This window comes from Schistocerca americana, chromosome 2 (assembly GCF_021461395.2).
Source record: "Schistocerca americana isolate TAMUIC-IGC-003095 chromosome 2, iqSchAmer2.1, whole genome shotgun sequence".
Lineage (NCBI taxonomy): Eukaryota > Metazoa > Arthropoda > Insecta > Orthoptera > Acrididae > Schistocerca > Schistocerca americana.
This window is the reverse complement of record NC_060120.1, coordinates 476,029,097-476,056,006: the sequence shown is the minus strand read 5'-3', so window position 1 is coordinate 476,056,006 and position 26,910 is coordinate 476,029,097. Positions and strand designations below refer to the sequence as shown.

At 38.1% G+C, this 26,910-nt stretch overlaps 1 protein-coding gene across 1 annotated transcript in view; it reads left to right on the top strand.

The window, feature by feature from the left end:
- Positions 1 to 26,096, top strand: part of LOC124596428 (nose resistant to fluoxetine protein 6-like) — a 183,020-nt gene extending 156,924 nt beyond the window's left edge. Inside the window, exons 12-14 of the mRNA XM_047135560.1 lie at positions 8,182 to 8,324; positions 14,510 to 14,648; positions 25,744 to 26,096. Coding sequence (XP_046991516.1) covers positions 8,182 to 8,324; positions 14,510 to 14,617 — 251 coding nt within the window. The 3' untranslated portion in view covers positions 14,618 to 14,648; positions 25,744 to 26,096. The remainder of the gene's footprint in view (positions 1 to 8,181; positions 8,325 to 14,509; positions 14,649 to 25,743) is intronic.
- The last annotated feature ends 814 nt before the right edge of the window (positions 26,097 to 26,910 follow it).

Below are 26,910 nucleotides of genomic sequence, written 5' to 3'. Positions count from 1 at the left end.
CCTCCCTGCCCCCCAGCTCCACCCATCCTACCCTGTTGCCCCCCTCCCCCCTATCAACAAGTATGAAGTGCTGTCATCTGAAACTAATGCCAGATCTGAGGCAGCACAGTACACTACTATCATTGGAAAACACACATTGGATAAAAACAGCTGCAGAAATTGAAGATTCCATTAATTGTTGGCAGTTCAACTGTATGGCAAGTTAATGAACTAATGATACCCCTTAGAGATATGGTGAAAAGGGCTAGTAAGGAGAACCACTTTCACTCAGTGTGTACTCTTGCACAGCTTGCTCAACCTACTGAAAAAGCTGTCCCAGCAACAATTTAGGGTACATGGTGCCTTGTGTAGTTCATTTATGGGTATTTACCAATTTAGAAATGGCATATCACAACTGGACAGTGAAAGATGTTGGAAATTTTACACTGAGATTCAAAATCAAAGATAGAAGATACAAACAGAGGACACGTACTTTCCAGATGAAAGTACAAGTGATGATGCATGCAAGTCTATGTTTCAGTTATCTAAAGCAAGTACAGTAGTTTATACCAATGTTTTCTATTATGAATGGTGTTCCTGACATTTACGTTTCTATCTTCTGAGAACTTCTTTATTCAGCTGATGATACAGACCTTCACTCTCCATGTGTAGTGTCTAATTATGTGCTCAACTCCAGGGAAAGTGTTGGTCAGAACTAGACACTCAATCAAACAGAGCTATACAATCAGCAATGTTCCAGAAAGAAGTGGGCATAAACTCACATTTTTCTGTTGCTGTTTTTTCTTTGATGACAGCATTATTTGAGAAATCAAATGTGAAATGAATCAATGCATTGATAATACAACTGCATCAATGACTCATAAAGACAATCTGAAGGGGAACAAAAGCAAAAAGGAAAAAACTCTCTATATGGTACAAGTGGTCTGTAATAAAATTACTGGAAATTTATTGCTTATTTAAAGGTTGTTTTGCATATGTGTGTCCTCAAATAGCCAAACTCTGTGGTTACTGGTCAACAGACCCATCCTCACAATCAGGATTTTCAAGTGAATTGCTAAGTTGTGATTGAATTTGTGCTATATTGTTGATGTTAGATATGAATAGCAATGTTACTTCTGTCAGCAGAGATGAAGAAAAACATGACTCACTTCACACTTCCTGACAACAACCTTATAGAACTGTGAAGCAAAATGTCATCATTGACTACAGTAGGAACAAAATATGTTGACAGAGCAGATCAGTTCTACAGCTATTGTGCATTTCACCAAAAGATTAAAGTGATGGAAAAAATTTACCTTCCCATTTATTTATTACATCAACAGATTTGTCTCATAAAAAGAAAAGGATAGGGGGAACATGTTCCTGGTAGACAGCGTGATGACTGTTGGGAAGAAACTGGCTATAAAGAGAGGAGACATTTTCCTGCGTAAACTACTTCATCAATATAAATTGATGGAAAATTTGTTCACCATTTTCCAGAGGAAGTTCCACCTATTGCAGACAAGGCCAATGTAACTTGCTGTTACAAAGGTTACTGAGACAGATTAAATAGGAGACTGGTAAGCATATCAGGAAAGATGATGATGTAAGGAACTCCAACACTCATTAAACATTGTTGCACTGTCTTGTGTGTGTGTGTGTGTGTGTGTGTGTGTGTGTGTGTGTGTGTGTGTTTTGTCTATTTCTGACAAAAGCCTGAAACATTTTGTGACAATCTTTTTGTTGTGCCTATCTACGACTCAGTATCTTCACTATATGGTGAGTAGCAACTATCCTTTTCAAAATATTGTTACACTCTCTTCTAGATTTTCCATTGTTTAATATGAGATTGGCTTGATGAGCCTGGTAAAGAAGCAAGAAAAAATGTTTGTATTGTCAGCTACCCACCTTACTTCTCAACACCATCTCCTTTGGGAGATATACACTTGGTCCAGCAATCCTCCAGCTTTTTCGTCCCACTGGAAATAGTTGTTCTGTCAAATTCTGCAAAATATTCATTGACTGCAAGTGTCCCTCCTCATCTGACGAAAATTTATTCCCAGCAAGTCAAAATTTCAAATTAGGGAATGGAAAGGAGTCACTTGGGGCTAAGTCAGGGGAACATGGTGGATGAGGAACTAATTCAAAGCCCAATTCATGCACTTTTTGGCATTGTTATTGCTTGTGTGTGGGATGGTGCATTATTCTGGTGAAAGAGTTCTTTTTTGCATGCCAACCTTGGTCTTTTTTTCAGCCAACGCTAGTTTCACATGATCCAACACTGAAGCATAATAGCACCCAGTTATTGTTCTGCCTTTTTCCAATCATCTATGAGGATGATTCCTTGAGAATCCCAAAAACCAATGGCCATCAACTTACCAGCTAGCAATATGATCTCTGCCTTCATGGTGCACTTTCACAGCCTTTGTCCATAGTTTAGACTGCCATATTGTCTCTGATGTGTCACAATTGATCCAGGTTTCATCAATAGTCACATATTGGCACAAGAAGTCTTGCAGATTGTGATTAAACGTTGCTTGACATTGTGTCTGCATTGCCAACTGCACTGGCTTCGCCAATCAGCCTGCACGCTATTCATTCATTTCTTTTGTCAGTCAACTTGAGTGAATCAAGTTATCGAATAGTTGTACTTTCCTATGTAGCATGTGCATCTGCGTCATCGTATTTTATACATTTCTGTCTAGCACATAGATGGCTATCACATACCTATGAGAAAAGTCACACCATTCTAGTGATCTCGATACATTATTCTGTCCGGCATTTGTTTGAAAAAAGTCGTGAATATTCTACTGTTTTGTGATTAAAAAGAGACTAATGGGAGAGATTCTTCAATACAAGCAAATAAGCATAAACACCCTTAATGATCATGATTCTGTTATGGAAGCATTATCTATTTGTCCTAGATCTGACTATCCTACCTTCCACATCCTGTACAAAATATTTGCTTGTCTACCTTCATCTGTTGCTAGAGTAGAAAGAAGTTTTTCAACATCATGGTGTACGAAGACATGGCTGAGATCGACAATGAAGGCTTAGCTTTGTTGAACATTCACTCTAACGTTGATTGTCCTATTGACGATGTAATTAACCAGTTTGCCAGGAAGAACAGGCACGTAGAATTCATCATTTAAGGAAGAGAACCACAATTGTAAATCTTTTATATCATAAGATAGCATTTTCTTGTATATGTGTATAATCAGTTTAAATAAAGCTTTCTCAAACTTTGCACGTGACTTGATTATTTTTTATTACGGTAAAAGTAAAAGTAGCTCAAGATATCTTTAGCGCCCCCTCCTTGACGTTTTTCTGTATCCGCCACTGTCTCCATACATGAAATTATGCACTCACTCAGTTGATCTGCCTACAGCCTCAGCAAGCTCACAAAATTTTATTTGGTGGTTTTGCATTAGCATATCATGGATTTTGTCAACAGTTTCCTTTGTGGTGATCTCAATTGGACAGCCAGAGCACACTTCATCTTTGGTGCTCATCCGTCCACCTTTAAATGCATTAATCCAAAAATAAATGGTGTTGAATGATGGTACAGAGTCAATGTGAACTTCATCAGTTTCTTGATTTGTGTGGCAGTCCAACCCAATCAAATTAAAATGTTTAATAACAGCATGAAACTCAGTTTTCTCCATTTTCTGTTGTAGTTGACACACTAACCAGTTCAGTTGGCTGTCAACAATCCACTGTACACTCTACATTGTTGAAATTTTTTGTACAATCTTTGGAATAACAAAGATTACCAACTATGAAAGTGCAACAAAAATGTTCCATTCTTTCATGGAAATTGACCAGAGTTATCAAACCTCCCTCGTAAAATAACACATTGCTGCATACAAATTATCAATTACTCGACTAATGTTCCGGAATAACTCATTATCAGGAGTCTGGGAGAAGATAGAATACTAAAAACTGGTTGGTTATAATGATTATCAGTATGACAGGCAATAAAATGAGATAACTACACTAAGCACACCTTACACTGGCACTAATCACATCCAAATTGACATCAAGTATACTGCCTAGCAACTGTCAGCATTTGTACTAAATCCTTCTGTCTTGGCACTCCACTGTTTATCTTGCTGTGGATCAGATGATTAGCTTGTAAACACATGTCTCAGTCTTACCATTCACATACAACAAGAACACTAAGATCTCTCTGGCACCAGTGGATGATATAGGCAAAGAGTTTCACAATATTGTGCATAACAGTATTTGATTCAACCAGTAGGGCAATACATGTAGTCTTCAGTAACCATCATAGCACAATATTATCACAAAAACTGGCCCAAAATAATTTTTTTTCCATATGTTACTTTGCACAATAAACACTGTCCAGACATTTGTAGATGACACAAACACTGAAACAGAAAGAGATAAATACATTCCAAAATGCTGAATTCTGTCTTCCTTTAAAAAATAAAAAATAAAATAAATAATTAAAAAAACTACTGCTGTTAGGGAAAACAATGTTTCCAGAATACAAGTAAATTTTGTAACATAAAATCATTACTTAGCCCATCAATGAACCAAACAGTAACAGTTCTGGGTGGAATATTCATCTGTCCCACAACAGAAACTTATATGAGACTGCTCCTGATTAAGCTGAATAAAGTCAAAGCATTACTTAGCCAATAAGCTTGCAGTTAGTAATCATAAGTATGTTAAGCCAAGTAGTGGTGGAAACTGCAAGTTCATATGTTGTGGCAGTATGCACACAATAAATAGTTGTGATAGAGTCCACAGGTAGAGGAAAGTTGAATAACAGCAACTGAGAAAGAGACTGCCACTGCTGGTCTTATATTTGCCCCCTACAGAAACTCAGCATGACTGGTCAGTGATATCAGCAGCGCTCTTGCCACAAGCACCTCTGCCTGATGTGGACAATGTTGCACTTATTGATATACCAGTATCTTCAATTTGGCTGTCAGATACAGTTTTTAAAATTGCCACCATTCAATATCTGTACTGCTGCTAAGATGAGTAACATTGTAATTAGTGCTAGCAGCATTGAAAGGCAGCTTAAAATGCTAAAACTCAGTAATGTCCTAGGATCTGACGGGGTCTTTGTAAATAGCTACAGTATATGGAATTTGTGAGTGAACTAACTACTGTTGACCATAATTTAGTGCAAATGCCTGAACTATAAAATGTTCTGAGTGTTTCAGAAAGAGCATGGATCATACCAAGCTACAAAAAAAGAAGTATAGCTGATGCACACAAATACCATTCTGCATCACTCACATCTATATGTTGCATAATTGTAGAACACATTCATTGTTCAATATTATGATCTACCTGGAAAAAAACTTCTGTGTCATATTCAAGATGGGTTCAGAAACATTAATAGAAACTCAACTCATGCTCTTGATGAATACCATAGATAAGGGAAACCAAGTCAATTTAGTGTTTCTAGAATTTCAAAAACATTTGTCTGTGTGATGTTTAACCAGGTTGATGAGAGTATAAAAAGTTCCTAACAGTAAAATTGCAGCAAGTTAACCTGTATTTAGAGATCTACTGATATGAGTGTTTCCAGTATTTCCAGTGGAGTCTAATAGGAGAATTGCTCTTCATCTTATCATTAATGACTTAACAGATAGTATTAGTTGCAGCCTCATACTTCTTTAGATAATGCAATTATCTGTCAGGAAATTATGTCCAATAAAATGCTCTCAAGTATTAGCTTAGAAAACTTCAAGAACTGCCTTTCAGGACACATTCTGTGGATATCCTCCAGGCCCTACACTTCTGTAATACAGAGAGTGTAGCAGTGCAGATAAAATTAGGCAAATAACAGCTTGCTCAAATAGAAGCAAGCAGTCATTTTTTCCCACAGTCTGCATGTGACTGGAAGAAGAAGACCTTAATATAAATCTGGCCATTGAAATTGCAACGCCTTGAACACAGCATGCAGCAAACATCAAAACTGGCATGAAATGTAACACAAGTTCAGATATGCAATATGCATTTCAGTGTAACCGTACAATTTAGGTAGAAATAATGCAAGAAAATGCAAGAAAATATTACACAGCAAACTCCTCACTCAGGAATCACATTTAAATGCTGTTTCTTCTGAGATAAGATTTTTGTTATTTGTTATGAAAGATTGAGAAATTTTTACCAGCATGTGGCAGATTTTGACAGCTGTATGGGTGCTGTTATTGAGGCAGCAGATTATAGTCCTACAGCATTGCTGCTTGCTCTAGTTAGGATCTACATCTACATCTACATGACTATTTTGCAATGCACAGTTAAGTGGCTGGCAGAGGGTTCATCAAACCAGTTTCAAGCAATTTCTCTACCTTTCAATTCTCGAATGGTACATCAAAAAACAAACACTTAAATATTTCTGTACAAGCTCTGATTTCTTTTATTTTATCATGATAGTTATGTCACACTATGTAGGTGGGCGCCAACAGAATATTTTTGCAATGATAAGAAAGTTGGTGATTGAAATTTCATGAGAAGATCCTGCCACAATGAAACACTGAAATTTCATGAGAAGATCCTGCCACAATGAAACACGCCTTTGTTTTAATAGTTGCCACAAAATGAGTTTGCTTCTTTGAACTTTTTCAATATCCTCTGTCAGTCTCATATGATGAGGATCCCACACCACATAACAGAACTCCAGAAGAGGTGGGTCAAGCATGGTGTAAGCAGCCACTTTAGTAGACCTGTTGTACTTACTAAGTGTCCTGCCAATAAATGCAGTCTTTTGTTTGCTTTACCCAGGATCCCATAGCTGTCATGTAAATATGGAGTCAATAGGTTCAGGAGGACCACATTTAATGCCATGCAGTATCAGAACAGAACCACATGATTGGCACCCATAAGGACAGGCATATTGCTCACTCTGCTGTGCCAAATCAAATACTTTAATCCAGAAAATGGACTTGTTTGCACCAGTGAGAGAGGTTTGTAGCAGATTGGTGTACCAATAGTGGTGTGCCCAATAATATATCTTTACAGAGGCACCATGTCTTCTTGTCAGACAAGTCCTGGTTCTACACACTGCATTGTGAGAATGTTTGCCCGTTTGGAAGCTCTGAGGAGAATGAACATTGACAGAATTCCTTTCACCTCAGCATGTAGACATGTGATGGTTTGGTGTGCCATTGGGTTCACAACACAGTCACCTCTAATTTGCGTGATTGCTAATTTGGACTGCAGCCATTACATTTCTGATGTTCTAAGGCTGGTGGTTATGCCCTACCATTGAGGTCTCTGCGATGTTGAATGCTTCTCATCAAGATAATGCAAAACCACATGTTGCCTGTGCTGTCCTGATCTACCTTGGTACAGCAAGTGTTTGACTGTTCCCCTGACCAATACATTCTCCAGATGTCTCATCCACAGAAAACAGCTGGTAGAGGGTTGCCAAGAGACTGGCATGCTGCCACATATCAGCCACTATGATTGATGAACTCTGGAATAAAGTTGAAGCACCATGGAATAATATACCCACATATGTCATCCATTCTCAGTTCAGCTCAGTGCCCAGCTTGGTTAATACCATCATTGCTACCAGTGGTGACAGGTCTGTGTACTAAATTTCACATCATGTACACCTCCAATGTGCCTCTATGTGTGATGGTGTTTTTTTCTCTATTATACTATTTACACTCAGTAAGTAAGAGTTGATTATTTGCTGTCCCTATTGGTGTTGCAGTTTTAATGGATAGCAGTGTACACACTATAATATAAATTACTCTCTGTCATGCAACTCATAGTTATTTGTAGAGGTAGATATAGATGCCAAAGAGTCTTTAGAAGATGCTTAAGGCTTTTGTGGCCATTTATTGACAAACTGCCTATTGGCTTCTGTATTGGGCTCTTCAGCCAATGTTCATCTGATGATTCTACTGATGTTTCGCCAGCATGAGTGGCTGGCATTGTCAAAGCTTCTCCCTCCATTGCTTTCTTTCTCTCTCTCTCTCTCTCTCTCTCTCTCTCTCTCTCTCTCACACACACACACACACACACACACACACACACACACACACACACACACACACACACTATCGCTTGTTCTCTCTTCCTCTTTTGTTGTATTTTTTAAATTACATATGTGTGGATAAAGACGAAATTAGCTTCAGTTTCTACACATTTCTATTGCCTCCATGACAACTTTATTAAACATACATTAAACTTTTTTTTTTGTTCCAGAGAAAATACAGAAGACCATCTCATCTAATATATTTATTATCTTCAGTCGGTTGACTTATGGGGCCTACCTCATACACACATTGCCTCAGTTGTATGATGAAGGTTCCCTTCGACTTCCTAGGAATGTTGACTGGTTCACGACAGTAAGTATACTTTAAAACAAAAAAATGCATAAGAGAACATTTTGAAGAGTTTACTACAGAACATTTTGGATGTCATCATATGCCTAAGATTTTGGTTTGTTATGCAACAGAACTAATCAATTAGTCAGCCATAAGGTACAGTCATGATGTAAAATTTAGCTTACATACTGTGAATAAGAGTACAATGGTTCAAACCTGCATCTGGCCATTGAGAGTTAGGTTTTCTGAGATTTCCCTAAAATCACTTCAGGCAAATGCTAGGATGGTTCCTTTGAAAGGACATGGCCTATTTCCTTCCCCATCCTTGACACAGTCCATACTTGTGTTCTGTCACTAATGACCTTGATGTCAAAGGGACATTAAACCCAATCTACCTTCCTTCCTTCCTTGAATTGCTCAATTACTGGTGACAATAAATTGGTTTATAGGAGTGAGCTAGCGATATGGACTTCCAAATTTCTATACTGCAATTAACTGGACTGCTTTTTATGAAGCAAATGGCAGTTGTCCTAGACTGATTCATATGTTCTGTGAGTGAAATTATCCAATGGAGACAGTCTTATACCTGGGCAGTGAGTTAAATTTTATATAAATGCTTTGGGATGTGAAAGACAACATGTTATTTAGTAAGTTTTCAAGTTTTCTTATCTTTCCTTCATTTCAAGTTTATGTTACAAACCTATGTTTATACAAAAAGCAACATGTATGAATCCTGTGCATTATTTAATGGTATGTTGTCATAGAGAAAAGGAAGTTTATCATCTTTGAATCCTATATGTTCTGAGCATACTTTGCTCTCAGCACTCACGACTATACATAAAGCATTTTATTGTTGACAGCAATGAAGAAAGTGAAAGGGGATTTAACATTTTGAAACTGATTCCACATTTCAAAGATGAATTTTCCACATTTATTTCATTAGATCATAAAAGGTGTTTAGAATTCTTGTATGACATGATAATCACAAATCTTTCACTGACATTCACCTGTCATACTAGGACTTCATACTGAAACATAGTGCATGTTTCTGTAGAACATAACCTTTATACCCCTTCCCCACCCACCTAGACTAACTGTCTCTTCCTGCTTACTCCTATTATGTGCACCAGAAACTGCACCTCTGCTACAGTAAGTACTCAGACATCTCCTTGCCATCTGCTGGAACCTGTTGCTTTAATTTTTGTTCTCAGCTTTCCTTGTCATTCTTTAGACTTGCTCTTTGAATTAAATACTCTGAATTGTTTTTGATTGGCTAATGAAGCATTTCTCATTCATCTTTTTATTTAATTCTGAAAGATAGAGTTTCTCCAGATCTCCATTGCAATTCTACTAGTTATTCATTTAGACAGTACAAGTGTTTAATATTGGTACAAACTAAACTTTCAGTTTTGGCTGTTTTTTCTGTGTCTCTGAATAACTGTTTCCTCCTTTTGGATTTATGCTGAAATTAGGACAAAAGTCAATGTCTTATATAACCGCATGGAAAGAATGGATTGCTGCTCACCATGTAGTAGAGGCCTTGTGATTCACCAAAAAGATTACTGGAAATATTTAAGCTTTTGGGCAAAGTCCTTCCTCAGAAGTATAACTCTCACATATTCATACAGCAACATCTCACATACACTTGGCTACTGTCTCTGCCCTAGCAGGATCTATGTGTGTAAGTTGTTCTTATGTGAATGTGTGGGAGTTCTACTTTTAAGAAAGGAATTTGTCTGAAAGCTTAAATATTTCTAGTATTATTTCGCTGGTCCTGTCTGTGACTCATCACTCCTCTATATGGTGAGTAGTGATCTATCCTTTCCGTAATGTTATCTTATTCATAAGAACTTCTTGTATATGGTAATCAGTGTTGCTGAACAGATGTTGGCCTTCTAATCATGTTTGTATGATCCTTAAATTGTAATTCAGTTCAGTTCCCTATCAAAAACTCCAAAAACTTTCTTTGATTTTTTATGCAGCAGTACTGATAAACACATACAATATTTTTTATGAATAAGATAACAAAATGGACCTTTTCTTCTACTTTCATTTTGTTTCCAGCAGTTCTAATTACTTTAAAAACAGATGTCCCTTAGCCATGATTTCTGATGAGACAGAAAAACAAGTACACACAAGCTAGTAATACTGACAGTATACAGATCATCAGCAGGAAGTATGTCCAGTTTCATATAGAAGTTAAAGAAATTTTAATAATGTTATGCAGAATTAAATGTTATAAAGTAATACTGATTTATGATACCTATAGTTGTTGTTGTCCAGCTTTGGCTTGTTTCCTATTGTTAAATTATTTGTGAGGAATAACACCTGGCATTGTAAAATCTTCTCCAATAAAAAGAGAGCAGAGAGTGCAGGTTGTATCAAGAAGAGAAAGTGCATCATTATGAATTATCCAGTCTACTATTATACACCAAACCACAAAATCTACATAAAAAAATGAAAAATTCCATCACTGATCCTCCTGTCTGTCATTAAAAAGTGAATCAAATATATTATGTACAAATATAAACCATTCTAATAATAAAGCAAACTGCCTACATCAATATCAAACAATAAATAAAACAAAACAAAAACAATCAATTAAATTTAGTTTTTAGACAATACTGGAAGCAAGAATAGCTACAACACCCATTCAAATCACTGTAAACAAAATGTAATGATTTTTTCTTAAAAAGTGGCACAAATGTTGGAGCTCATAATAAAGATTCAAATGGAAATGATTAGTTTCTCTTTGTTAAATCACAGGTAAACATTAGCAATAGAAGCCCAAGAATATTTAAATATCTTTATCATTGAACACCACTGTGCTTCATGGTCATGATGCTATTTCTTACACTTATTGAAATCTTGTTCTGACTTCATAAGACCAACCAAAAGCTACCATTGTAATCACTCAGTGGCACAATATATATGTCTTCAAATATTTAAATATCCAATACTAATACTCATAAACATTCAGAGATAAGAATGTAACTTTCATTAAAAGACTTTTCATTAGTTCCAGTCTTTAAAAAACTTTTAAGAAATGGTCTACAGTAGAAGATTACTCACTTTTCTAGAAGAACTTTTTTAACTGTCTCTCAGTTCAAAGGACAGAGTAAAGTGTAAAGTATAGATTGCATATATGCTCACACAAATAATTTTATGATAGACTCAAATAAGGTAATTTCTCCTGGTGATATAAGCTGTTGCCTACCAAGACCTCTTATACTATATGGATGTTCAAATCCTACTATGGAATTTAAAATGATCTGGTAGTAACGGCAACCCTCTTACTTTAATAGCTGAAATCAGTGTGCTACACAGGCAGACAGTGCCATGGAAATAAAAATAAACTCAGAATGGAAAAACATATACACTCCTGGAAATGGAAAAAAGAACACATTGACACCGGTGTGTCAGACCCACCATACTTGCTCCGGACACTGCGAGAGGGCTGTACAAGCAATGATCACACGCACGGCACAGCGGACACACCAGGAACCGCGGTGTTGGCCGTCGAATGGCGCTAGCTGCGCAGCATTTGTGCACCGCCGCCGTCAGTGTCAGCCAGTTTGCCGTGGCATATGGAGCTCCATTACAGTCTTTAACACTGGTAGCATGCCGCGACAGCGTGGACGTGAACCGTATGTGCAGTTGACGGACTTTGAGCGAGGGCGTATAGTGGGCATGCGGGAGACCGGGTGGACGTACCGCCGAATTGCTCAACACGTGGGGCGTGAGGTCTCCACAGTACATCGATGTTGTCGCCAGTGGTCGGCGGAAGGTGCACGTGCCCGTCGACCTGGGACCGGACCGCAGCGATGCACGGATGCACGCCAAGACCGTAGGATCCTACGCAGTGCCGTAGGGGACTGCACCGCCACTTCCCAGCAAATTAGGGACACTGTTGCTCCTGGGGTATCGGCGAGGACCATTCACAACCGTCTCCATGAAGCTGGGCTACGGTCCCGCACACCGTTAGGCCGTCTTCCGCTCACGCCCCAACATCGTGCAGCCCGCCTCCAGTGGTGTCGCGACAGGCGTGAATGGAGGGACGAATGGAGACGTGTCGTCTTCAGCGATGAGAGTCGCTTCTGCCTTGGTGCCAATGATGGTCATATGCGTGTTTGGCGCCGTGCAGGTGAGCGCCACAATCAGGACTGCATACGACCGAGGCACACAGGGCCAACACCCGGCATCATGGTGTGGGGAGCGATCTCCTACACTGGCCGTACACCACTGGTGATCGTCGAGGGGACACTGAATAGTGCACGGTACATCCAAACCGTCATCGAACCCATCGTTCTACCATTCCTAGACCGGCAAGGGAACTTGCTGTTCCAACAGGACAATGCACGTCCGCATGTATCCCGTGCCACCCAACGTGCTCTAGAAGGACTACATCCAGCATCTCTATGATCGTCTCCATGGGAGAATAGCAGCCTGCATTGCTGCGAAAGGTGGATATACACTGTACTAGTGCCGACATTGTGCATGCTCTGTTGCCTGTGTCTATGTGCCTGTGGTTCTGTCAGTGTGATCATGTGATGTATCTGACCCCAGGAATGTGTCAATAAAGTTTCCCCTTCCTGGGACAATCAATTCACGGTGTTCTTATTTCAATTTCCAGGAGTGTAGTATGGAGTACCATAGGGTTCAGTGCTATATCAACTCACCACCTTCATCTATGTAAATTACTTTCCAAAGATTTGTAAGGATAGTTCAAAAAGCAACAAATTTATTTATGACACAAATGTACAAATCAATAGCTCAAATTAATGACTCCATTCACACCCAAATTATAGTGAACAGGCTACAACCAGTTTAAGCATAAATTTTGTCTTAATCTCACAAAGATCCACATTATGCAGTTTAAACAGGTGAAATGACCTGCTGTTAACATAAATAAATATTATGGTGATGCACTACATGAAAAACTTTGTGTAAAATACCTTAATATCCAACTGGAAAACAAACTAAACTGGAGTCAACAAATAAATAAACTAATCAAGAACCTGCATTCAGATTCTCTCATTGTGCTGATTTTAAGGCAAGTATGCCAGCTTACTTTGCAGTTTTTTATTTCTTTTTGTCTTATGGGAGAGAGGAAGATTAGAGTTTAACACACCAGTTGTCTGAGGAACCAGAAATTCAGCTTCTCTCAATGGGCTTATTTTAAGATAAGTTTTCCAGCTTATTTTCCCTACTTTGACTTGCTGGTGTCACATGGGGGGAAGAAAGAAAAGGGCTTGACATCCCAGTGGTCTGATGGAATTCTCTTCCGGATCTGGGTAGCCGAAGTACATAAATCATTTATTTGGCAAATATGAAGAATAAAAAAATTGCATAAAGTAATTCCAACTACAAGTACATTTACTCCTTAATGGTACTTGTGCTAGTAGTGAAATAAATTTCAGATAAACACAATCACAGTGGGAGACACAAAAATTCATATGTACTCCTTGTCTTCACATCCAGAAATCATGCTGGTGTTCTGTGTCAAAGTGTAAATCTCTTTAACAATATGCTTGTAGAAATTAATAATCTCTAAAAAAATTCTTTATTTGCCATTCCCTCCAGAAAATATCAGGTTATCTAGTTTCAAGAATGGTAAACTCATATTAAGAGCTATATCATATTACAACATTCAGTTTAGAAAGACTTCTGTTCTTACCATATTTCAGTAACTGCTGTTCTTTGATAATTATGACTATAGTTATGTAAGTACCAAGGAAGTAGTTATATATAAGCTTAAAGGATCAGACTGTAGCTAGTTACATAAACTAAGAAAAGCACTATTTTTCTTTACCATTTTTCCCAAAATAATAGCTTTCTTACTAATTTTATTATGTTCATAATAATACATTAAAGTACAAATGTAAAGTGGCAGTGTACTGACAGTGAACTGTTAATGCAGTGCAAAGTATTACTATTTGACAGCTGTTTCTCTTCGTTTCTGCATAACTTAGCTTGTTCCACATTCTAGGACATTCTCCTGTATCATAGAGTTTGTGGAATACAATGATTGTATCAATAAGTAATTCTGCTTAAATCAAATTAAATTGTGTTTAATTTAATATTTTTTATTTGAACAATTAAATTGTAATTATTCTAAAAGTTAGTAACATGGATAATATAATGCTGTAACAGATTTAACAATGAATATTTTAGAAAACTAACAGAGTATTCTTGATTTATTTCAGATATGGTCCCTTCTTGGAGACTGTTGTGCTGTCTACTTCTTAGCATTTCTTTTATTTATTGGTGTAGAGGCACCTATTCGAACAATATCAAAAATATTGCTCTCATGACTTTCAAGAAAAAATGTAGTCCTTTGAAAAGGTTAGTATGGAAAAGACAGACTGGAAATTTGCCCTAATTTTTGTTAAATAACCAAGGAACTTAAATTATACTGATTTACACAACTCTGTACCAGGACAGCACTTCTTTTGTTATGAAGTATGAGAAATTTTTACACTTCTTTGTTTATTGTAATGCTCACTAAATTGGATTGTTACTTCATTATTTTGCTAAAAAAGAAACAAATTATGTGAAGCGACAGGCTGTGAATAACTTCTGCTGGAATTTTGTGATGAACAGTTACTATTTGCTCTTCAGATGGAAATATTCATTTACTCTCATTATGTTACTATGTGTAATGTAACTGAAACATTTTTTTAAATGGCAGCTGATTTGAGAATCAAATTCTAACACACGGATCAAATTATTGGGTAGCAACATTACTTACTAATTTTACACAAGTGCCAGCTCAGGAACTCTACACAAATTTCTGCTAATATAAATTTCAAGTTTTTCTTTATATACTACTGACCAGCACAGAAATTTTTAATTTTTTCTGATATTTGTTTCTAGTTATTATTGTTGTTCATATTATCACCTTATTATTAGGGTTATAAAACTAAAATTGTAGTTTGTCTACAGTTATTTGGACTCTTCTATTGCAAAGTTAACAAATAAGGGTTAACTTTCTGAGTGTTACATTCAATAACCTAAAATAATTATATTTGTTGCTAGTTACTGCAATGCGGTGCTATAATCTCTTCAAAGTTGTTATGTGGTCTGTATATCCCTGCACAACTATTTCTTTTGTTTTCTAGAAATACCAGTTATATCATGTGAGCTCTATAAAACGTACATCAAATGTCATAAAAATGTTTTATACGCAATAGGAATGAAAGAGAATACTGGCATTGAAGTATGTATTTCCATTGGCATTGAAGTATGTATTTCCATGGAAATGTCTCATTGTTGTTGTCAGAAAACTAATGCAATCAAGTTTTTCTAGACACTGCTACTGACCACAGAGCACTCACTGTGAACGAGATTTAGTGGAGGAATGTCACCATCAAAATGTGCCTATAGTCTGTTGCACCCAAATTTTCATTTGGCTTAGATTGACAGAAAACAGTTTGTAGTCCACAATATTAGCTCAAGTTTCAGCTTTCTTTCAAGTAATGATATGCCATCAAGACTTTGCTCAGAAAATTCACAAATAAGACATTAACAAGCTGCAGGCAGTAACTGGCAGTCTTAGAAGATTTAAGTGCAAATCAAAAAAATATTAAGGGTAAGAAAGTGGTTGAGAAAAACATTCAGAACACATTTTCCACACAGAACAAGGAAATCTTTTATATAGATGTGGATCTGGAAACACTTTATTTGTATGCCCAATTTATTTTCTACATCTCTTCACATCAGCTGGCTAGTTACTAGTTACTACTTTCTTAGACAAAATATTCAAAATGTCATATGTTAGCATTGACATGTGCATCATTTTAACTTCGCAATGACTCGCAGATGCACTGATATATCTCTGCAGTATCGTATATGGTTTGGCAATTTTTCTCAGCATGCGCATGAAGATAGTCTGCATTTTGTGCTGTAGTTTGATACACAAGAGCTTCCAAATGTAATTTAGATTTATTTTCTCTAAATTTAATAACTTAAGGTTTCCTCCCTGCCTGTAGCAAGTCCAAAGGGTTTAGGCTTGAAGAATTTTGAGGAAAAGAAATTGACCAAGCTCTTCCAGCCTATCTGTCATGGAACCTGTTACTTAAAGGCCACTAAAATAGGAGCAGCTCCACTGTGCACAAAGTACATGTTTTGTTGCACTGATAAATGTAAATCTTCTTGCTGATATTCTTGAAGAAAGCATTGTAAGTTTGTTTGTTTGTACTGAATAGAAAAACTTGAGGCCCTAGTTAACAGTCATCAACAATGTTGCTCCAAATATAGAAGAAAATAAGTATTGATAACATTCCTCAACAGTTGCATATGTGCTGATACTGAAAATTTACAGTCTGGTCATGTTTAATATACACTTCACCTGTGAACATTACTATGACACTAAAATAAGGGTTGACATTTTTTTGAATTAATCTGTGGAAGAAAACCAGCAATTTGTCTTATGTTGGGACTAGGGTCATGGTCCTATGCATTATCAATTTCTTCCCTCAACTGCGGTGGCCTCATTCATCTGGCCTTCCCAGTTGCAAGCAGCAGGAGTCAAATTTCCATTCTACCTCAGTTAATGACTAATTGCTTCAAATGCCCTCCTTTTGTGGCACATTTGTTATGGGACAAAATAAATGTTGAGCAGAGTAACCATACTAATCCATACACTAAATAAGCATTTTCCAACTCTGTGTTAGTGTTCATTTCCACTGCACTGGAACAAGTTCATGATGAACACTAAATATTAGTTATGTGCTTTCTGAACCCATGTGCTTGTAACATATTTTCTTTCTCTCTCCATGAGTAATGTGTCCTGAAAGTCTGACCATACCTTTTCTGCTACACCTTGTATACCATTGACCTTTCTTCTACAAATTACAAAATTACCTAGATTCAACAACAGGAAACCCCCATTAATTGCATGATATGTAACAGTGTTCAATATGAAAATGCTTCTAGTCTTACAGAATGTAGATAACTGGCAGTTTTTGTTCATTATTGTAGCAGGCATGTAAATATTAAGCAATGAGCAGTAAGTGAAAGTCATGAATCAAAAATTAGCTGGAAATATCACTTTGCCACGAAGAAAAATGATCCTAATCCTACTCCTAATGATCCAACTCCCCAAGACACTATCCAAATTGAACCCTGCCTGGAACAGTTGCGTCCTCCGTCACAGCGGGACCCACCTCCTCTTCCTCAAAATCACCCTCTCCAAACCTTCCAGGAATTTCTGACTTCCAGCCTTGCCTCTCAATCCTTCTTAAAAAACCTTAATCCTACTCCCAACATCACCACTGCTGAAGCCAAGGCTATCTGTGATCTGAAGGCTGACCGATCCATCGTCATTCTTCCGGTGGACAAGGGTTCCACGACCGTGGTACTTGATCGTCGGGAGTATGTGGCTGAGGGACTGCGTCAGCTTTCAGACAACACCACATACAAACTTTGCCAAGGTAATCCCATTCCTGATGTCCAGGCGGAGCTGCAAGGAATCATCAGAACCTTAGGCCCCCTACAAAACCTTTCACCTGACTCCATCAACCTCCTGACCCCACCGACACCCCGCACCCCTACCTTCCACCTTCTTCCTAAAATTCACAAACCCAATCATCCCGGCCGCCCCATTGTAGCTGGTTACCAAGCCCCCACAGAACGTATCTCTGCCTACATAGATCAACACCTTCAACCCATTACATGCAGTCTCCCATCCTTCATCAAAGACACCAACCACTTTCTCGAACACCTGGAATCCTTACCCAATCTGTTACCCCCACAAACCATCCTTGTAACCATTGATGCCACTTTCTTATACACAAATATCCCGCACATCCAGGGCCTCGCTGCGATGGAGCACTTCCTTTCACGCCAATCACCTGCCACCCTGCCTAAAACCTCTTTCCTCATTACCTGACCCACAACTTCTTCACTTTTGAAGGCCAGACATACCAACAATTAAAGGGAACAGCCATGGGTACCAGGATGGCCCCCTCATACACCAACCTATTCATGAGTCGCTTAGAGGAAGCCTTCTTGGTCACCCAGGCTTGCCAACCCAAAGTTTGGTACAGATTTATTGATGACATCTTCATGATCTGGACTCACAGTGAAGAAGAACTCCAGAATTTCCTCTCCAACCTCAACTCCTTTGGTTCCATCAGATTCACCTGGTCCTAGTCCAAATCCCATGCCACTTTCCTTGACGTTGACCTCCACCTGTCCAATGGCCAGCTTCACACGTCCGTCCACATCAAACCCACCAACAAGCAACAGTACCTCCATTATGACAGCTGCCACCCATTCCACATCAAACGGTCCCTTCCCTACAGCCTAGGTCTTCATGGCAAACAAATCTGCTCCAGTCCGGAATCCCTGAACCATTACACTAACAACCTGACAACAGCTTTCGCATCCCGCAACTACCCTCCCGGCCTGGTACAGAAGCAAATAACCAGAGCCACTTCCTCATCCTCTCAAACCCAGAACCTCCCACAGAAGAACCCCAAAAGTGCCCCACTTGTGACAGGATACTTTCCGGGACTGGATCAGACTCTGAATGTGGCTCTCCAGCAGGGATACGACTTCCTCAAATCCTGCCCTGAAATGAGATCCATCCTTCATGAAATCCTCCCCACTCCATCACAGGTGTCTTTCCGCCGTCCACCTAACCTTCGTAACTTCTTAGTTCATCCCTATGAAATCCCCAAACCACCTTCCCTACCCTCTGGCTCCTACCCTTGTATCCGCCCCCGGTGTAAAACCTGTCCCATGCACCCTCCCACCTACTCCAGTCCTGTAACCCGGAAGGTGTACACGATCAAAGGCAGAGCCACGTGTGAAAGCACCCACGTGATTTACCAACTGACCTGCCTACATTGTGACGCATTCTATGTGGGAATGACCAGCAACAAACTGTCCATTTGCATGAATGGACACAGCCAGACAGTGTTTGTTGGTAATGAGGATCACCCTGTGGCTAAACATGCCGTGGTGCACGGCCAGCACATCTTGGCACAGTGTTACACTGTCCGGGTTATCTGGATACTTCCCACTAACACCAACCTATCCGAACTCTGGAGATGGGAACTTGCTCTTCAATATATCCTCTCTTCCCATTATCCATCAGGCCTCAATCTCCGCTAATTTCAAGTTGCCGCCACTCATACCTCACCTGTCATTCAACAACATCTTTGCCTCTGCACTTCCACCTTGACTGACATCTCTGCCCAAACTCTTTGCCTTTGAATATGTCTGCTTGTGTCTGTATATGTGTGGATGGATATGTGTGTGTGTGCGAGTGTATACCCGTCCTTTTTTCCCCCTAAGGTAAGTCTTTCCGCTCCCGGGATTGGCATGACTCCTTACCCTCTCCATTAAAACCCACATCCTTTCATCTTTTCCTCTCCTTCCCTCTTTCCTGACGAAGCAACCGTTGGTTGCGAAAGCTAGAATTTTGTGTGTATGTTTGTGTTTGTTTGTGTGTCTATCGACCTGCCAGCGCTTTCGTTTGGTAAGTCACATCATCTTTGTTTTTAGATATAAATTAGCTACTTAGTTTGATTGGAAAGCTCCAGTGATTTTCTCTTTCTTATGTTTTTAAAACTAGAAGCTTTCCTACTAATTCTGCCATGTTTATGCTAGCCTCAGTCAGTTCAAACAGGATGCAACATCAGCAAGTCTTTGGAGAAGATCGTCTCTTAGCTTCACAAGTTTTGTGATTACACAAGATATTCAACTAATAGCTGGAGGTCAAATTCCATTCTGGACACCCACCAATAAGCAAATCTAAGAATAGTATGAACCACACACATGAACTTCTCAATACCAGTCCTCAGTTAAGTGCTCAGATAATAACAGAGGCTGCATGGATGGATAAAATCACAGGATATGAAATCATTAATGAGGATTTGTATATGAGGAAAATGTGTGCTAAATCTGTCACAAAAGCATTAACTCACAGGAACAGTTCACTTGTTTCCAAGAGGTTTTGAAATGTGGTCAGAATGACAGTGATTTTTATGATACATGGTGCCCGTGAAGCTTGGAAATCATGCTATCTAATGTATTGCTGATGCCAAAGAGTGCTGCTAGTAAACATGCTAATAATATGTGCCAGTATTTCCCCCTTTCTGTCTAAAAATTTAGTTGCAATACTTTCATCTACATCTACATAGATTCTCCATAAGCCACCACGTGGTGTGTGTGGTGGAGGGTACCTCATACCACTACTTGTAATTTCCTTTCCTGTTTGCCTCACAAATAAACAAGGAAAAAAAGATTGTTGTTATGCCTCTGTATAAGCCCTAATTTCTCATATCGTATCTTTGTGGTCCATACCCGCAATATATGCTGGTGGCAGTAGAATTGTTTGGCAGTCAGCTTCAAATGCCAGTTCTCTAAATTTTCTCAATAGTGTTTCTCAGAAACAACTTCAACTGCCCTCCAGGGATTCCCATGTGAGTTCCCAAAGCATCTCCATAACACTTAGGTGTTGTTTGAACCTACTGGTAACATATCTAGCAGCCTGCCTCTGAATTGCTTTAATGTCTTCCTTCAATCTGACCTGGTATGCACCCCAAACACTCAAGCAGTACTCAAGAATAGGTCACACCAGTGTCCTATATGCAGTCTCCTTTACAGCTGAGGTTCAGCTTTCCTAAAATTCTCCCAGTAAACCAAAGCTGTTCATTTACCTTTCCTAGCATAGTTCTCACATGCTCTTTCCACCTCATATCACTTTGCAACATTATGCCCAGGTATTTAAACGATTTGACTGTGTTAAGCAGGACATTAGTAATACCATATCCAAACATTACAGGTTTGATCTTCCTACTCATCTGCATTAACTTACATTTTTCTGCATTTAGGGCTAGCTGCCATTGATCTTACCAACTGGAAATTTTGTGTAAGTTGTCTTGTACCTTCCTACAGTCGCTCACCTTTGACACCTTGCCATACACCATGGCGTCATCAGCAAATAATCACATATTGCTGCCCACCCTGTCAGCCAAATCATTTATGTATATAGAGAACAACAGCAGTCCTATCACACTTCTCTGGGGCACTCCTGAGAATATCCTTGTCTCTGATGAACATTCGCCACCAAGGGAAACATGCTGGGTTCTATTATTTAAGAAGTCTTTGAGCCTCTTATATATTTGTGGACTTATTCCATTTCCTCAAACTTTTGTTAACAGCGTGCAATGGGGCACTATGTTAAATGCTTTCCATAAATCTAGAAACATGGAATCTTCCTGTTTCCCTTCATCCTTTGTTCTCAGTTTATCCTGTGGGAAAAGGGCAAGCTGAGTTTTGCTCAAGTGATTCTTTCTAAAAACATGCTGTTTCATGCACATTAGCTTCTCAGTCTCAAGAAAGTTTATTACATTCAAAATGAGAATATGTTCAAGGATCCTGCAGCAAACAGAAGTTAGAGATATTGGTCTGTAATTGTGCGGTCCATTCTTTTACCTTTCTGACATACTGTGGTAATCTGCACTTTTTGTCAGTCACTTGGGGCTTTGCACTGGTCGAGAGATTCACAATAAATGCAAACTAGGTAAGAGACCAATGCTGTAGTGTAATCTTTGTGAAATTGAACAGGGATTCCATCCAGACCTGGTGATTTATTTCCTTTAAAATCCTTCAGTTGTTTCTCCATGCTGGGTATGCTTAAACTATGTTGTCCATGCAGGAATCTGTACGATGGCCAAATGACAGTATATTTGTATGATTCCCCTGTGTGAACAAATTCTTGAATGTGAAATTTATAACTTCAGCTTTCATTTTGCTATCTTCTACTGCCACACCATATTGGTCAACAAGGGACTCAATGGAAGCCTTAGACTTGCATATGACCAGCTTTATTATAACAGCTTCTTAGTAATAAAACATAAGGAAATAAACAATAACATAGTAATAATAATTTTGTATGGCTTAATGGCTACATGCAAGTCTTTCAATTAGATACCACTTCGGTGACTTGGGTGACCTTAATCTACACCATTTGTCCAAATGGGAAAGGGGACCTACAGTTTAACTTGGAAACTGAAGCATGTGTCATTCTTGGCAGCTAATCACATCATTGGGAGATGAATGCTGGATTAAAGGCAGACTGAAAATTTCTACTGTCCAACTGGGACTCTATTCTGTGAAATGTTTCCAGCCAAGTGCTTTACCACTAGTCCGCCGGGCTCAGACATTAATATAAGAAATAATTATTGTATTTTGTTCTGCATTTGGAAATGCTGTTCAACAGTGATGTGAACTGTTGCAACTCAGCTTTGCTCATTCACTCTCAACTATTTCAGTAACAGTCTGTATGTAAGAGTCCACACATAATACTAGAGGAATGTCACATCGGAATATCTGAAGGCCAGAAATCTTTAAAAGGCAACACCTTCTATGCTTTGTACTTACTGGCTTTTGTTAAATAGCCACCATTATGCTGGTAGACCTCTTTAATTATGTATAAGTGTAAGATAATGACTATAACAAAGAGGCAGACCCCACCAGCACCACCTCACAAAACCAGAGATGAACATCTGAAATATATCATGTTGAATCTACTTAGGTGTACAGTAATACTAAGAAGTTATATGAAAAGAGATGATCACATGAAACTAGTATTAGGGAAGGCTGATGGAGAACTTAGATTTATTAGAAGGGTTCTGAAAAAGTCTAGTGTATCTGTAAGGAACTTTGCATAAAACGTGATTGTACACCCTGTTCTAAACTATTGTTACAGTAATTTGAGTCCTTATCAAGTAAGCAATGAGAGCCAACAAACAATTCAGAGATGTGCTACTGGGACCATAGCAGATTGATTCAGTACGTGTAAAACTGTTATAGAAATCACTGTGGAACTTAAATGGAACGCTAGAGAAAAAGATGTAATTCTTGTGAAACCCTGTTAGGTACATCTGGAAAACCAAGATTCAAAGAAGACTGTGTAACCATTATGCTGCCTCCATTGCATATCTTGTACATAGGTCAGAATATTGACAATATTAGTATGCAGTACTCTTCGCCAAGCACTGTACAGCTGCTTGCACAGTATATACACTTATCAGCTAAAACATTATGACTACTGCCTGCCACTAGACTGAATGCCATTTGCTGGTGTTCTGGATGTGTGATGTGGTAAGTAAAGTTTATAAGTGAAGCTGGGACAAGTAAGGAATCATACAAGGAATGATATGTGCTGATAATGAGTGGTTAAACAACATTGACAAAAGGGCAGACTGTCGTATCCTGGCACATGGGAATGAGCATCGCATAAACAGAAAAACTGTGCAGCTATTTACAAGCTACTGTTGTTGGCATCTATGGGAAGTGACTGAAGGATGGTGAAACCTGAACAAGTGATAAGATATCAGATGCCCACACCCCATCCAACAATGTGGAGGTCAGAAGCTTGCCTGCTCTGTAAAGCAGTACAGGCAGACTGGACAATAAGCAGGGACAAACATGTTCAGGCATACCATTCAGTGAACATTGTTGAATATGGGGCTCCATGGCAAATGACACTTAAATGTTCCCATGTTGACCTAATGTGATCATTGATTACAATTTCACTGGATGCAGAATCATTGAGACTTAACTATGTATTGATGGAAATGTGTCACATGGGTGAGTGAATCACATTTCTTGTTACAAGTCAGTGGTCATATTATGACATGCCATCATCCAGATGAAAAGCTGGTTGAAACATGCACCATATCGTGGATCCTTCACTTAAAACTGATTCTTGCAAGTACGTGAGTAGGCTTTTTGCAAGATAGTTCATACCTTTGTTCAAGTATCTTCCACTTCATAATTTTTTAGCATTTCCATGATGCTCTCCTGTGAGTCAAACAGAGCTGCTATAATGCTTGCTGTAGTTCTCTGCATACATCCAACATACCCTGTTAGTCCTATTTGGTATGGATTCCACACATTTTGAGAGGTATTCTGCGATGGATTGCACCTGTGTTTCATAAGAAATCTCCTTGTAAACTGACTGGATTTTCTCAGTATCCTACCACTGAACCAAAATCTGCCACCTAATTTACTTTCAACTGACTTACATAATTATTCCACTTTATATCCCCACAAATTGTTATCTCCATATAATTGTTTGAGTTAACTGATTACAGTTGTGATCATTGTTATTGTGATCATAGGATATTATGTTTTTGTACTTTGTGAAGTTTTTTTTTTTTTTTTTTTTAACATTCAGCGTAAATTGCAAATCCTTTTATCACTTCAAAATCTTATCATGAACTGACAAGAAATTTGTGAAGCTTTATTCAAATAACACTTCATTGTAGATAATTACATCATTCATGAAGTGTCTGAAGTTTCTATTTATATTGTCTGCCAGACAGTTAACATAAAACAGTGACAGCAAGTGTCCAGCCCGTTTTCCTGTGGCACACCTAAAGTTACTTCTATATTTGTCAGTGGTAATATATGACTGTGACAGATCTCAGAACAAGTACTTAGAATCACTAAGTGATGGATGTCAGTGATACTGGATGGTAGTTTTGTGGATCAATTCTGCCATTCGTCATATAGAAAGATGTGACTTCTCCTTTCTTCCAACTAGTGGACACATTTGTAATGTATCTGGGGTATTTTATAATGGAAAGAGGGCTAGCTTAGCTACATACACTAAATAGAATATGACAAGGATTCCATTGCAACTGCAGCAGTTTCTCAATACCACTGACACTAATATCTCTATCAATCACATTTTCAGTGGAGAGAGAGAATTAAGCTGGGATAGTATTCCTGGATTTTCCTTGTGAAGGAACATTTGAAAATGGAGTGAAGTTTCTCTGCTTTTGCTTTGTTACCACCAGTTTTATTTCCTTTGTCATCTATGAGAGTCTGGACTCCAGCACTGGTGTCATTGATAGCTTTTACATGTCACAAGAATTTGTTTTGGCTTTGTCAGAAGTCTTTGAGTAAGATTCAGCTGGCACTCAATAATCCTATAGACATAAAGGTGAGAGTAAGCTGTTTATCTGTTTTGGCCAAATGTTGACAATGAAATATGCATTAAGGTCCAGATTTTAAGTGAGATATACAGTGTGTTATGAAAACATAATCATGATTTGGTTTTTGGGTTTAAAAAAAACTTGAAGAATTTTACAAGGAGTGAGTGTCACTGAAAAATTTATGTTTTGTTAAGCACTTTTCTGTACCTGGAGACCCTCCATATGTGAATGGAACAGGAAGAAACCCTAAAAATTAGTACAATGGGATGTACCCTCTGCCATGCACTTCACAGTGGTTTGCAGATTATAGATGTAGATGTAGATGTAGAATATGTCACATACATTTCAGTTTCTACTGTGTGGGATCTCACTCCTCATATAATCTGTTAGGATTAATCATTTTGTTTGTATGTATTTTTTAATTTTTGGCTCTAACTATTCATTAAGTAACTGCAGTAAAATTAATTTAATGCCAACAGGTATCCTGCTGAAACTCATCGATGATACAACACATCTCCTCTGCAGAGAGCATGTATCTATGAGGGTATTTATGCACATACTGAAGGTTTACAACCATTTCAGTGTTAAAATGGGAAAACACTGTACATATTGAGTACAGAAAATTTGCTTATACAAATACATTCACTGTTTCCTAACAAGAATATGATCACCAGTGGTTCAAAGACTCTACTTGTGGGTTAGGAATTATAAAACCTTAGTAGTGATGGGTTTTTTTGGTGGTGAGATAACTTCCATCATAGTGAAAATATTGTTCATGCTCCAAAGAAATATTCTGCAATATATGTAATATCTACATATATTGGAAGTTACTGTTACCATTTTGTACATAAATAATGTTATTTATTTATTTTTATGTGTAAAATATTAAAACTAAAATAAGTAAAAAGTGTTTTTTAAGTTATTGTTCAATTTTATTCATCAGACAGATGCATACCACCACATTAGCTGCCAGTGAGACTATAAAGTGTCAGCCAAGAACTTCTTACAACGTTTCTGCCTCTTTAAATAATTCTACATGTCTAGCGTTGCTTAACTGCACTGTGAGGATTCGTTTACATTTTACAATTTACAGTTGTATTGAGCAATTAATTGATAGAAATTGGTATTTAAATATCTAAGGATGATGTCTGATACTGATTGATCTCAATGGCCTACATGATATCAATGAGTCAATAAATAAGTATGGTAATATTTAACAGAATCATTTTCATATTTCTGGACAGATTGACATTGATCTGCAATGAAGAGCAGCAGAACTACTAGAACCTCAACTGAATAGAGATAATGTTCCATAATTACTAATAATCTTAAAGAACTTTCTTCTATCTATTATCAGTTGCATGTGAGGAAAAATACATAGTGCATGTAAGCAGTAACAAAGATATGTATGTAACTTTGTACAGCAGTGAAATCTAAACTGTATTGAGACTTCATGTCAATTAAAAACTGTCTTTTACCAGGACTGGCAGTGAACTTTTCAGATGAAATGCCTTTACCAAATAAACAATGTGATTACTCTTCAATTCCATGATACAAGCTAAAAAAAGGCAAAGGGCTTGGCACACAGTTTTTTTTCTGTCAGGAATTTTCATTTTGCAGAGTGAAAATTTCTACTTAGGTACAAA